Source organism: Chaetura pelagica, unplaced genomic scaffold (assembly GCF_000747805.2).
Source record: "Chaetura pelagica isolate M959 unplaced genomic scaffold, ChaPel_1.0 scaffold3, whole genome shotgun sequence".
Classification (NCBI taxonomy): Eukaryota; Metazoa; Chordata; class Aves; order Apodiformes; family Apodidae; genus Chaetura; species Chaetura pelagica.
The window spans coordinates 15920324-15934820 of NW_009952974.1; the positions used below are offsets into that span (position 1 = coordinate 15920324).

At 40.2% G+C, this 14497-nt stretch overlaps 1 protein-coding gene across 1 annotated transcript in view; it reads left to right on the plus strand.

The window, feature by feature from the left end:
- PPP1R1C (protein phosphatase 1, regulatory (inhibitor) subunit 1C) overlaps window positions 1–14497 on the plus strand; it is a 47762-nt gene extending 33265 nt beyond the window's left edge. The window contains exon 5 of the mRNA XM_009996192.1: window positions 14409–14497. Coding sequence (XP_009994494.1) covers window positions 14409–14497 — 89 coding nt within the window. The remainder of the gene's footprint in view (window positions 1–14408) is intronic.

Genomic DNA, 14497 nt, shown 5'->3' on the forward strand with positions numbered 1-14497 from the left:
TGCTGAATTGCTAAATGTTTTTATCTCAAGAAGCATGTTAACAATTTTTTGGGAATAGGCAAGAAAGATTGTAAGAGAAGGAGTGAAATTATATTACCGTCTGACCTCAACTCGTAATTTCCAGGTAAAATTTGTTATGTTATTGCTTAATTTCACCTGCATGCCACTGCTTTTACCCAGATCCCTGGAGTGGATAGAGCCTGACTTTTAATCAAACCCGTAGCAAGATCAAAAGCAAGAGTAGTGTTAAAACTCATTTTTACAGAATCTATGACTCTGATACAAACTTTAAAGTCTACTTTTTCTCTACTTTGTCTATATTTTCCACAATGAAATTGAGTAAGCTAATATTCTTGCTTGTGCTTTCCAGAAAATTGAGAGCAATACTTGTTTTCATGCTCTGACTGTTAATATGAGAGCCAGATATTGTGCATCCATGGTGCAATTACATTTTGTTTGTACTGGATGCTGGCTCTGGGGTATTTTGATGCCTTAGGCAAGTCAGAAGAGGTAAGTTTCTCAGAAGCCCAAGTCACTCACTCAATAAAGAGCCACTAAAGGCTTGTCCTTGATGTTTTGCTGCCCATGGCAACTACAAAGTGAGACTGGTTGCATCTACTGTAATAGAAACAGTTTGCAGTGACTGCATTTTATATTGAATAACTTTCTAAACATTGGCTTTTAATTTGCCAGCAGTTGAAAAAGCTAAGATGTAAGAATTTGGTGGGTTTCCATTGTCAGCAAGCTTAATGAGTTAAAAAAAAAGAGTATTTCAAATTCTGAATATTAGTAAAGATGTCAAAGTAAACCTTTATTACTTTCAGCTTCCCTTTTCTCCTTTCCTTAAAGATCAGCCCAGGGGCACTGTTCCAGACCACTTCTGATGGCTAAGCTACAACTTCAGTTTGCTGCATTTGCACATTTCCCCACAGAGAAGCACCCTGGTTGTGCATATGCATTATGCACTAAATTGTTTTGCATTTCTTCTAGGGATGGGGAAACCCTGCCTATGTTATTGAGCAAAACACAATAAATCACCACATTTTGCTTTGTCTTTCTTGATTCAAGGGATTTGTAGCCTTACTTTGTGGAAATTGTTCCTTGCAGCAGAGTGATGTTCTTCTCATTGAACTCACTGTGGTCTGACAGTTTTGGAGAACCATTTTCCACCAGATGTTTCTGATGTTGTGTTGTGTGGAAAAGGGTGGCTTTGTTCTCTTCAGATGCTGAGGGACAAGTGTCCCCCCTCCCACTTGCCAGCTGACCAGCAAATATGAGTGAGCACAGGTCAGCCCTTGGTTAGGACCAACAGAGGTGCATATTTTGTCCCTTCCTCCTGGCTGCAGCAGTGGGACTTAACAGATTGCCAGCCATTTCTTAAGGATTAAAGGCATCAGCCTGAATGCAGGTGGCCTTTCCAGCAGGAGTCCCAGGTGGAGGGCTTTCCAGCATCTGCTGGTTTGCTTCTGGTTCATTGCTGGCTTGCTGCTGAGGCTACCCAGCTCCATGGGACCAATTTCCTCAGATCCCTGTCACCCCCAACACCCTACCAGGCTGCCTGCCTAGCTGGTGGACAAGGCCACCTTGCTGCCCAGGCTGGCCTCCCACCTCAGTTTCAGGTTGGTGAGGATCACATACGTGCTTGGGGTGTCTGTTTGGAGGTTGCTGTGATGATATCTTATTTTGTGTCAGTACATTCCCTACTTTTGGAAGAGCAGTCTCTGAATGTCAGTTTGTCTGGGCAATACTGTGTCCTAGAAAACACCTCGGAATCAAAAAGCAGTATTAGAGCAGGCTGAAAACTCCAAATGAGTTAGGTCTTAACATAAGTAAAATCGCTCCAGCACCAGGGAGTGTTAATGAAACCAGAAGAGGGACTGTCTGATTTTCCAGAAATACTCTGGTGGTCCTAGGCAGTTTGGCTGACTTAATTCACAACTCTTATCATAGGATTTGCTTTGGTTGACATGCAAAGCCTGCTGCAAAGGGAGAGGTGAAAGATTCAAGCTATCTTCAACTTTAGTCCTCTGACATGCATCCCAGCTGCTCGAGATTATCTCCGCAACCCACAGATCCTGAGGTGATGAAAACCGAAGAGGCTTGTTCTTCCTGACAGATTCCTGCTTGGTATAAGGACTACAGCTACAGTACCTGTAATGTAAACACTATGGTAATTGCCTGCTATTCACATGCCACCTATGAGGCAACTGCAGTGGGGATGATTTTATGTAAACACTGGCCTATCAATCATTTGTTTAATCACCCCAATGGTTTTGTAATTACGAAGGTGTTTATAAAAAAAGAAGAGGTCATTCCGACGTTTACAATATTACTGATGTCAGGTTATCTTGATGCCAAAATCCTATCTCCTTTGTCATCATAAGAAGGACCACAAGAAAGATTATAATTATGACTCAGTGGGGGATTCATCAGTAAATTAACAAAGAAGCTTATCAACTTCTGAGAGAAACAAAACAGACTGGAGTAATTAAAAGTGAAAGCCACTCAGTACATAGAAGTATGACAGAGAAACACAACCTTGGATTTTTGGCTGACCAGCAAAGATTTTTCTCCTGTCTTCATTTTAAAAACTGCAACTCACTGGAAAGCTTTTTATCTATACCCTAAAAATCTCAGGCTGCACAGAAGATTCAGCAAGGTATTCAAATCTGCCACCAACAAATCTTGTGCTGTATCTGCCCCAGATCATGGAGAGAAGGAATAACCCCTCCACACCAAAATAACAAAAATAGAAAATACAGATCCAGAATATGAACTGCTAAAGGTACCATGCCAGACCTTGAGGTGAAATAGAAGAAGACGAGAAACAGCAAAAGGTGCTCAGGTGTCTTATGCAGGGTTTCATTCACCCCATCTGGTACTCAGGCTTCTGCTTCTGAGTATTAGAGGCTCTCCTCCTCTGTCACAGATTTTCTTCCCTCAGGATGAGGCATTTTTTTCTCCTGTTTAGGTTTCATGACTTCAGAAAAAACCCATGTAAGCCAAAATAGAAAAAAGTAGAGCCTCAGCGCAGTTGTCCAGGGAAAAGGGAGCAGCTGGATAATGCTGTCTGTCAATGCTGAAGTCAGATAAGAATGCCCAAAGAAAACTGAAATACAGATGCTTGGAAATGGCTCATGAAGTTGTGGAGATGAAAATATTTTGTAGAGCATTTTCAGTACTGTTTTCAATGCAAAACCTTACTTTTGTTTTTTTAAAAAATTAATTTTCCTATAAGATGTCTAGATTTTTACGTTTAACAAACTAGGCAAAATGAAGTGTTTTGGGACTGCTAATACTATGTTTTGGTGAAATGAGTTTTTTCTTTCCCCTTTACTCCTAAAGGAAGTTTTGAAATTTCAGTTTTTTTCCTAATCACAGGCAAGCAAAAAATGTAAGGCTACAAGGAAGTACAAATATTCAGCTGTTGAAGTCTGTGAGTGTCATTTTTATAAATGCTGTGGCCTGATTCTATGTTGCTTACACGAAGACGTGCATGGAGTTACCCGGGCTTGTTACAGGCTGCCAAGAGATGAACCAAGTCCTGGAAGTCTCTCTGCTGACCAGATAAGGAACCACAGGCACCTCTCTTAATTGTTTAGGTACCAAAAGGTAGGTGGACATCTGTGCTACAAACCCAGGCTGCCCTTGAACATCACACAGGGATGGTTTTTATGTAGCCACATCTGTGAGCAGGAGAGACGGAAATAAAGACTAAGGAAGTGGAGGTAAAGCATGGATGATTTTGACCATGTTACTTTTTTACAAGATTTATCACTATTACAACAAGGAGGAAAATTCCATATTTTTGTACTTAAAACCAAAGCAAAACCTCCTCAATGTTTCATTAAGAATTCTGCATCAGGCAAAAACTTTTGCCATGCAGCATGGCCAAAACTTGTGAGACTACAGTGGCACTGGCTTGGGGTAACTAAAGATAAGCATTTCCAATTCCAACAAAAGGGACTATAATTAATAATCTTGGTGAAATCTGACCCCAGATACTGTCTAGATCTAACTTGTGACTGGACTTAAACTGCTGGTCCTTGTGTGATAACCCAATTGCAGCTGTTAGGTACCTGGAACACTGAATGTGGGTATGGTCTTTATACGTCTGGTGTCTCCTGAAGTCTGATGTGGTGTACAAAATTGCAGCAGTACCTATGTCCCCTTAATCCTTCTACACTACTTTTTAAGCTTGTAGTTTATACTTAACAGAATTATACACATGAAAACTTTTCTCCCCACACAGGTTAGTGAAGTTTTGCAGAGAAACTTTCTGAGTATACCTTACCTGTCCAGAGGGGTGTGGGCTACAGCTGTTTGCAGTGCAAAGGCTTATCTGAGCAGCACCGAGCTGATCAGGATGAGAATCCTATTCAAAGGATTCCAGATCATGGCAACCATAGTTGCTTCACATCCCAACTGGGTGCAAGTCTCAGCCCACCTAATATCCAAATAGCTCAGCCTCCTTGTGGTTCAGGTTCTCTAACATAGAATTTTCCCAAGAGTTAATTGCTGAATTAAAATCCTTTATAAATACTTACGCATTTGCTTTGAAGACTGGTTTGTGTAACCTCAATAGCAGTTTTGTAGAAAAATGCATTTCTAGTTTCATTAGAAAATAGAAAGGTTTGAATAACTGCACTGTAGTAAGAGAAGCAGTCAGGAGAGCAGGTCAGACATCTCCCATTTAGAATTGGTGAAGAAAAGATTTAAGGAGACAATGTTCTTGGTTGCCACTACTGGCAGGAACAGATCAGAGGAATTTAAATTTCTGTAAGACTCAATTTGCTTTCTCACATGTAAATCACTGTTTATTATATTAACATCTTGGGAGCAGACTCTTTTTTTTTTTTTTTTTTTTTTTTTAATCCTCAGCAAAGGAATAGTACCTGTGAACAAAGCTTTTCTTCCTAGAGACAGGAGGAGGATCACTTTTGTAAATGTTCATTGATCTTAAGGCTGGGAAAGGACCATTATTTTTATATAATTTAACCTCTGGCAGAAAGCATACCCTTCAACTTGATTCTATGCTTGATCTCTAATGGATGTTGAATGATGGCATGTATTTTAGAATGCAGAAAACTTCTTATGAAAGTTAAGATTTATCTTTTCCTTTACCTATGGCAGGTGGAATGAGAACTTGTTTTGGTTTGTACATAGCCAACTATAATATTTTCTTGTTCTGACCTCCAAACAGCCTTACATACTTCAGTCAAAATATTAAGCTTAGTGTCATATTGTCTTGAGCATCAGTTTTCCCAAGTCTTGACTGATGTGATTTTCTAGCTGTAAAACCTATTTTCTGCTTTTCCCCTCATGGCTTATTTTAAGGTAGTTGGCCTACAGAGTGTCTCAAACCAGAAAGATTAACTAGCCTGGAGCAGCATGTGGTGAATTGTATGAATGACAGAAGTTGTCTGGGAAATACAAGGTATTTTATTTAAAGAAGCCATTAGAAAATGCTATTCTTAAACTTTTAAGACCAGCGAGTTCTAGCATCTGTTTTGTGACAGTAGCAGAGCTATTGGCTTCTGTTATTACGGAGCAGCTGATTCGGGTTTGAAAATGTGGCCCATTATTTAACAGAATTACTGTAATCCTTTGACATAAGGGAATGATTCTGCCAGTCCTGTGATTTTGATCTACTCTTAGCAGCCTGGCTGCAAGTGGTACTGGTGAAAAAAGTGAGGGTTTAGCAATGCCAGCAAATCAACACATTGCCCAGTAAAACTCGGCATCCAGACGGCTCATCTCTGGGCGTGATTTAGACCATCTCATGAGCTTCCTGGGACCCATCAGAACACAGCACCTTTGATGATCTCTCTGCATCTGTTAAATTGAAGCACAGTTATCAATAGCTCTAAGCCTATGTCTGAACTGTGAAAAATTGGGATGAAAAAATGCCAGTTGAAAGACTGTAACTCTCTTGGTTGCAGCCCACAGAGCTGTGAAGAAGAGCCTTGAAGGACTGTCTGGCTTCATTACAAGGTGGATGTCATCTCCTCATGTTTTTCAGCTGAAGTTGTTGTTGGGGTATTTAAACAAGAGCTATCCTCCACATAATCAGCTAAGAAAGGTTTTCTGGCTTTCCAAAGGGTAGCTAGTGTTGGGCTGAAGTTGTTAAAGGCTGAAACACCCACTAAGCTGACTTGCAGGGGCTTCTGCTCTTCATTTGAACTCAGAAGACTGGCAGACTTCTGCACTCTAAGGGCTAGTGAGGGAAGGAAGGAACCAGCAAAATGAGATGGTAATATACTAGCAGAAGTTGCCTGAGGTGACAAAAGCCTCTCTGTTTACTCCTTTGGCTACTGCAAGTGCAGTTCCTTCAGCCGCAGCGAAGCTGACCTCTGTCTCCAGTGCATGTTCTGACCAGCTTGTGGAGGACCTACAAAAGCCTTTCTTGTGCTGAAGCAGCTCCTTTACACTAGTCTTGTGGAGTCAGTGCTGCTTCAAGTGACTTCTGAGGAGGAAAAATGGAGTGTAAAGTCTTGCGTGAGACAACAAAATGGAAAGCAGCCAGAATTTTGCAACTTGAATTTTGCTGCTTTCATACAGTCTTCATTGTTATAGTTTAACACTGAGTCTTTTGACTGTGTGGGAAAACAGCACCAGTCTCAGAATTTATAATTTAAAAGGCTCACCATGAAGACTGAGTATTGTATGGCTGGAGCTAAGAGAAGAATTAGTAACAACCTTCAGACATTTAGAAAATTAGTCAGTTGTTGTTGCTTGGTATCCAAATGGTCATTTACAAACATTTATGAGGCCATGACGACCTGATGGATAGGCTGATGATCTGATTTGCTCCAGATTAGATATGTTTCCTTCATAAACTCATCATATTTGCCAGTGCTTTGGATAATTTGTTTTGATTTAGTCATCAGCACTTTTGAAGGAGATGCACATTGGAGGCAGGAAAAAAAAAAAATCAAGAAAAAAAAAATAGATGAAATTGCATGAATGATTAATAGCTTGGCCTAAAATTCTCAACAGACACTTGAGAATATTTTTCTTCTCCCCAGCCTATGCATAGGTATAAAATAATGTAGCACACAAGTTTTGTTGCTGATTTGTAGTTGGCTAAAATATCAGTTTAGTTTAAGTTGACCACCACACTGGTTGTTCAAAATCTTTTATTCTAAATTTTGCAGACTCACCATGTGTGCTGGCCTTTGAAGATTCCAAGAGCTGTAAAGGACAGAGTGACAACCTGACTTGGCCCTTCCTTGGATAATCTAAACAGGAAGTTGGGAATACCTAGTGTGCCAATTTCCTGTGTCATTTTGTTTATCTCATACCTCAAACTTTAAAGCCACATACAACATTAGTTTATAGTCTTTTATATACATGAATTGTAAAAAACATAGTTGTTTGATGTTATTCTTTATAACTGAGAATTAAGATTAATTACAAAAGTTGGCTCTTTTTTCTTTGAGAAAGTAAGGGAAAATCTTATTAACTTCTGGAGGAGTGGGACCAAGCTCTGTAATCATGAATGACCTGGTTGTGTTCAGAATTATTGACCATAGGAGTAAGGCAGACCTTTGCTTGTTGGTTACCAAGTTACGAGTGATTAGTTTTGCTTTATTGGGCAACGTTGGTTAACAAAAGCTTACAGGCATGAGTACCATTCAGAGTTCTTTGCATAGTTCTGCAGAGCAGCATTTTTTAGTCTTTCTCACCATTGCCCGCATCTAGAAAGCACATCCATTTACTTTTATTTTGTCTTCTCTCTTTTTCTGTTTGCTCGCTTACACATATGGGAATTGTCAAGGTCAGGGTCTGTGTTTTATTGTTGTCACTTCACAGATTACTTTTTGATTACTGGTGGCTCAAGGACCACACAAGAGAATGACAGCCAAAGGGACAGAGGTGCCCAGGCTGGTAACCTCAGCAAGGCTGGGCTGCTGGTTTTGTGCTCGGTCTGCTTGGAAGCAGGTTTAGACTCCTGCCACAGGTGATCTGACGTGATTTATGAACATGAGCATCAACAGATGGAATGGTTGCAGCCAGGCTGAAGCTGTTCTTGTGGGTGGGAACAAAGAAAGACAAAGCAAGGTATGTAAAACATATTTTCTCTTTGCATACAAATACAACTTATGGTTTAGCTCTTGGTTCATACTCAATAATCCCCCACGGATCACTCTGTGCCACCAGTCTTGTCATATTGTATTGATATTAACAAAGCTCCCAGGAATCCACACCAGGGATTAGGATGCTGCTGCATTAAATCATGTTTAACATTTAACAGAAGTCAGTTGTTGCACTGGGGAACTCCCAGCTGGGGTGTAGCAGTCAAACTCAGGAATAGACACAGAGTGTGAGGGAGGGATGTGACGGTCTTTGCGTCAGCATGCTGGCAAGCAAAATGTTCTCTGGTTGTTTCTCAAACTGTGGAACAGAGAGTTTTGAGGATGACTTTGAAGTGGCTATGGAAGCTGATAGTTGTACCTCTCCAGCACCCAGTACAATATGGGAGAATGAATGAAAATGCACATTTAGAAGTTTAGCCAATGAAGCTGTCTCAGTTCCTGATTTGAGATGAGAGCAGTGGGGCTAATAATATGTAAAAAAACTTGCTTGAAAGCAAAAAAAGCCACCGTTAGTATGAAAACTCTTGGAGGCAGTCAGTGGAAGGCACTCAGGAAGGAAAGTTAGTTGCTCAGTGTTGGCATAGGAAGTGATCAGGAATACTACTCAGGTCACTGTCCTGCAGAATGTTGAATGCAGGAAGAACTGTACACTTACAAAACCTAGACAAGGAGATGGGCTTGTAGTGAAGACCACAGGGATAAGGAGATTCCATGATTGTTTTCATTGGTTGAATGCTAAATACCATATTGGACACATTAAGCAAGAAAAACATGCAAGACTTAGATGAATATTTGGTATGATGACCTAGAAAAGAGTGGATATCAGAAATGTGTAAGTCTGAAAGTCAGGGAAAAAATTATTATGTTATCTATAGGAAATGAACAAATCATTTTGCAAAGGACTGCTGATCACGAGGTAGATTTTGACTACTTTGAGATAATGGCTTTGACTTCTGCCAGCTTCTGCCAAAGATGCACTCAGGAGTTTTAATTTGGACAGAAGGAACAACCTCTCAGCACCAGAGCCTTGATAAAGTTGCTTATTATTTCTGTACTTGTGAAGTACACTGTTGGAGATAGGGAATACTCCAAGAGTAGAAGTAAACAGGCAGCCTCTGCCACCCATCCTCAGAGACTGGAGCAAGGGAAAAAGGACTTTCAGAAGGTTGTAATGTTACAAAGAGTGGAAGAGCAAAGAATTATCAGAGGCAAAGACATGAACAAAGAGGAAAAGATGAAGATTGAGTTCACAAGGCACTTTTGCCAGAAAGTTTCCAGGCTGAGTCCAAGGGCAACTTGATCAAAGGAAGTGGAGGATTTAGGAGGAGGAAAAAAAAAAATAAAAAAGGTAAGATGTAGACAGTAAAGTGTCATTTTTGGTGAGCTAGATAGTGGAAGGAAACATTGGGCAGCAGCTAAGGAGGCAAGTAGGGTTAAGGATGGGGTTAATGTTTTTTAAGGGATTACTAACAACAGCTTGTGCACTGAACTCTGACTTGCATGCAAGGAGAGCTTATCTAAGCCAACCAATTAAGTAAAAATGGATTAAAGTTTTCAGGAACTCATTGTACAGATGAGAGAGGTAGATAGTAGGTCATTTATACAAAGAGGAAACAAGAGAAAGCTCAAAATAGACATTTGGGAAATTATAGCATTTTCCTTACAGGTTTACTGTCCTGCTTCTGCATGGAGTATATACTCTATCTCAGTTGTTTAAAGCAACAGAAATGCTCCTGTATCAGTATGGGCCACTCTGGTCCTTGAAAGTGGCTGCTCCTGAAGACCTTCTGGGCTCTGTTACCTTTGCAGCTGCATCTCACTGCTTCCAAATTAGCCATAGACCTGTGACAGATGTTGGTTTTTGTGACATTAGTTTTGGTTTGTTTCTGGTGTGATTTTTTTTTCTTTTCTGGTTTTTTTGTTTGTGGTTTTTTGTTTGTTTTGGTTTGGGTGTTTTGTTTTGTTTTGTTGGGTCTTTTTAAATTTAAAAATTATTTTCATCTGAGGAGAAAACCTGAGCAAAAACTAACAACAAACAGATGAGGAAGGGGCTTCAAAGAAGTCAGAACATATTTGGCTGTTAAATTCAAAACAAAATGTTCCATAAAAAGGAGAAGATGTTTTTCCTGTTTAGTGGCATGAATATGTGTTTTTTATTTTTATATTATTATTTTTGCTAATAACTTATTTAAATTAGGATTGGCATAAGGCAGACATTTTTATTTGACCATTATCCTCTTTGGCTGGTTTTGTTTCCTTGCTTGATAATTTCAAAGTGATGTGAATTCTGAAACTCTGAAAATCAGACTGCTTTGCATGTGGCTCAGCTTTGCCTTTCACTGTTTTCTGAAAATCTGGAAATTCATTTTTGAGAGAGCAGTTCAGCTCCAAAACATAAAACTAAATAACCCTTCAAACTTCAGGGAATTCAAATTGCCAACCAGACTTCAATCCTGAGTTTGGTAAATGTCAACATCATTCCTTGGGCAGTGAAGTGGGGTGAAGGAAGAAGTGTTAAATAGGAAGGGGAGCTGCCTTAATTACTTATATATATATATATAAATATATAATTATTATTTTTTTTCCCATGAGATATTTAATTCAGGAGCACTTGGTTATTTCACATCTTGTGACACTGCTTAGCCTTCTAATCCAGTGCTTTGGTCAGATGGAGAGAAGCAAAAACCCAGCTGTTGATTAAACAGTATAGACATTATTATGTGACTGCAAAAGTGCCAGAAAGCTGTCCCATTTGCACTCATAATTTATAAGTAATCTAGAAATATGCTTTGAGGCAGTGACTTAATCTAAAAAAAATTTCCAGTTCAAAGTGTATTGGTGCATGGCTGCTGAACTATGTTTGACATTAAGGGTTTCTTCATCAGCATTAATTGGCTTGAATTACCTGCGATGAAATATGAGCCCTTTGAGGAAAAACAAATCTTGTCCTGCTGGCTTTAGACACATAAAAAGGAGTTGGGGTGGGGAGGGGGGAAGACAGGAGAGGCAGTGCTCAGACAGTTTAAGCCAGGATAAGAGTGAGTTTAAACACTCTGTGGGTATGAAATCGTTGCCAGGGAGTGGTGAGAAGTGGCAGCCTTTGGGCTGGAAGGGGCTTTGCTGTCAGACCTGCCAGACAAAGAGTAAAGCTCTGGGCGGAGTGTGAGGGGTTGGAGCAGAGGGAACCAGAGACCGGTGGGCTTGGCAGCATGGCTGGGACCTCTGCAGACACAGGAATCCAAGGTGGGCAGGGGAGCCCAGGGCTGGGTAGGACAGCCCAGACGGCGCAGAGCAGGGAGACACAGAACTGTGTCAGGATGGTGCAGGCACAGAGCTTTAGGACAGTCAGGGTGCCCAGAAAGTCAGAATTACCCATGTCCTGGAGTTTAGGACACTGATGAGAGAGACTGTGGATCAGCATTTGCAATCCTCCCTATTTGCAACTTATATTGCAAAGCTTCTGTAGTTTATATAGTATCTTCTAAAATGTCCTCCAGATAGCCTCCCAAGTATCCTAGGTTTATTTTGTTTGGTTTTTTTCTGAGTAAAATTAGAGTCTATATTTGTTGCTTCACTACTGTACTTCATCAATAGAAACAAACCACAAACAACTGCATTCTGGTGCCTCTTCAATACTGTTAGAAAAGCTGAGGGCACAAATTATGTTAGTGGTGTGTGAAGATTGAAAAGGTGAGCTAGGCATATCCTTTCTAACAGTAGTAGTTGTAAAAAACAGTTGGGGTGACCTGAGTGACAAGTTTTTCACTTAGAATCTAGCCAGAGTGTAACCTTTCAGCAAAGTATTTAGCTATTGTTAAACAAAGACACTGGGTCTGAGTAGATGCAACTTGATTAGAAAAAAAATATCTCTGTGGATAGAGCTCCACCTGGCTTCCTGCTTATCATCTGCTTCGTGTTGACAAAGGGCAGGGAAGGCAGTTTGGATAACCCTGCTGCAGTGGCACTCAAGAGCTGCTCTAAAAGCCTCTTATCTTCAATTGTTTTAGTGAGTAGGAGCTGTGGATGAACGTGTGCATGGCCAGATCCAGTGCCTTCTGAGCACCCTTGGCAGCCACTCTGGGTTTCTGCACTATCATGTGGCTAGCTATGCTGGTAATTGTGGAGTATGATTGCTGTTATTTAACTAAGTTTTTTTTATTATCCAGGATTTTTTTATCTTTTTCTTTTTCTCTCTGTAAAAGACTGACACTTTGTGCATTAAATATTTCTTTCCAGGAAAGCCACGAGCCTTTTCTGTCGTGTATGTTCACGTGTTAACGAAGGGAATTTCATTACCTTTATGTCACTTTACACTAACTTTTTAAATTGTGTAGCTGAGCGTCTCATTTTATAGTATCACACATAGGGTCAGATAATTCTGACATCCTGGTACTGTCAGAACATCTTGAGGCTTATGAATAATGACACTGAATCTTGGACACTTATTGCTAAGTGCAGGAAACCCTGTGAGTCTTTCCCTCCAGATGACACTGGGGTATTAAATGGCTGGCAGAGGTGAAGGCAGGCTGTAGAATGGATATTACAAAAAGTAATTAAGTAAGATGGATAGTTGCCTGCTACATAGGAATCAATGAGTAATGCTCATTGATGCAATTTCTCTCAATTTTCTGCAATTTTCACATTGAATATTGCCATTGAACTACATAGCCAAAAGTCTTGCTTCTACCAAATATAACATTCCATGGAGCTTCATCATACTAACTGTATATCATATGTTCTTTTTTCTGTCTATAACTTTGCTTTTTTCATCTTCAAAAAACTCCCTTAACATGGTGCATTCTGGGTCCTAGCAATTCCTGTTTGAAGTGCTGAATAGTAGCTGTTAAGACAGGTACTGTGTCTGTGCAAGAAATGGCTTGGTAAGTCCAGAGGTAAACAACAGGAGACAAGTTCGCCCAATAACACAGCACCATTTTGAAATTAATATCCACTAACCTATAGTTAGGTGAAATCATATTTATAATTGTCTCCCTAAAGGGTGTTGCTAAAGAGGTGAGCTTGGTGCTAGCTGAGCACCCTAAGAGCTTCTTCATGGCATGACGGTTACTTAATCGGAAATGGTTTCATTATTGGAGGGCACACTTACACATACTGTGACTTGGGAGCCTTAGTTTATTTGCTTGTTTCATGTCTGAACAGCAGTTTCTCAGGGAACCAAGTACCGTTGTTTCTGTGGAGAAAAAACAAAAGAGAGAAAGGAGCCCAGCACTGAGCAATGATGGGCTCCTGTTGGAAGTGGAGCTGGCTGAATTCTTGGTGCGTGACCACTTGTAAGATCCTGTTTTCAGCTATTTGTAATTTTGTTGAACTGGAATAATTTATGCTGAATTATTTTTATTTTTTTTTTAATGTGAAACGAAAACCCTTCATTTCTGCTCTCCCCTCTCTTTTTGGCTGGATTTTTCCTGTCATCTTTTTGGCTTGAATTCTTCTATCACACCAAGAGGGAGCTGAAAAGATGGGATCATGCCCATTCATTAGAGCCTGCTCCCTTGTACTGAACATGGGACAGGGGGAACAACTTTGCAATTTGACTAAATTCCATAGAACCTACGTCACTTTCTGGCTGAAACTGGCCAGTAGAAGGGACTTCATAGCTTTCCTCCAAATAAACTTCCAAATATCCTGTGATAGTTATTTACCCTTTTCATTCAACCCCATATGGTATTTGGAGGTCAACAGAATATGTCTCCATGTGAGAAATAATCCAATGTTGTCATGGCTTTGGCAGCAGCAGTTCCCTCTCTGTCAGGTCTGATGCTTTGCACCAGGATGGCTCTGCAGGTTGTGTGTGGACTATGAGGACACATGCTGGAGAAGACCTTTGATGCACATGGAAAGCTGTGACCACGGGACACTGGATCTGTGTGAGTGGTGACCTTCAGATGGGCAGTGTCAAAAAGAGGCTCAAGTTGAAATTCTGGTAGAATAATTCCTTCATCTACTTGCTGAGCATTGAAAACTTTTACCTTGCTTGAGATAGGCACTACTGATCTGAAGAAGGATTGCCAAGGGAAAAAGAGAAGCAAATGTTGTTCTGTTCTACAAAATGTCTTTCAGCAGCTTCTTCAGTAAAACATAGTAAGTTTCTAAGAGCCTGTATTCAAGGAAGAGACTATATCTATTGGAAATACACCACAGTATTGTTTGAACTAAGAGGTTTGTGGAAAAGAGAGCAGTGTGGCATTACAAAACTTGCCATTACTTCCATTTTTTGTTTGTTCATTAAGGAAAAAAAATGTCCTACTCAAGCTAACACATCTTTTACCACGACTTCTGTATTTTCAGGGATTAAGCACCTGAAGAGTAAGAGTGATTCAGCATTTCCAGAGGAGGAAGAAGGAGTAAGTGAAAGGGAAGAGGAGTGGGACCACTGA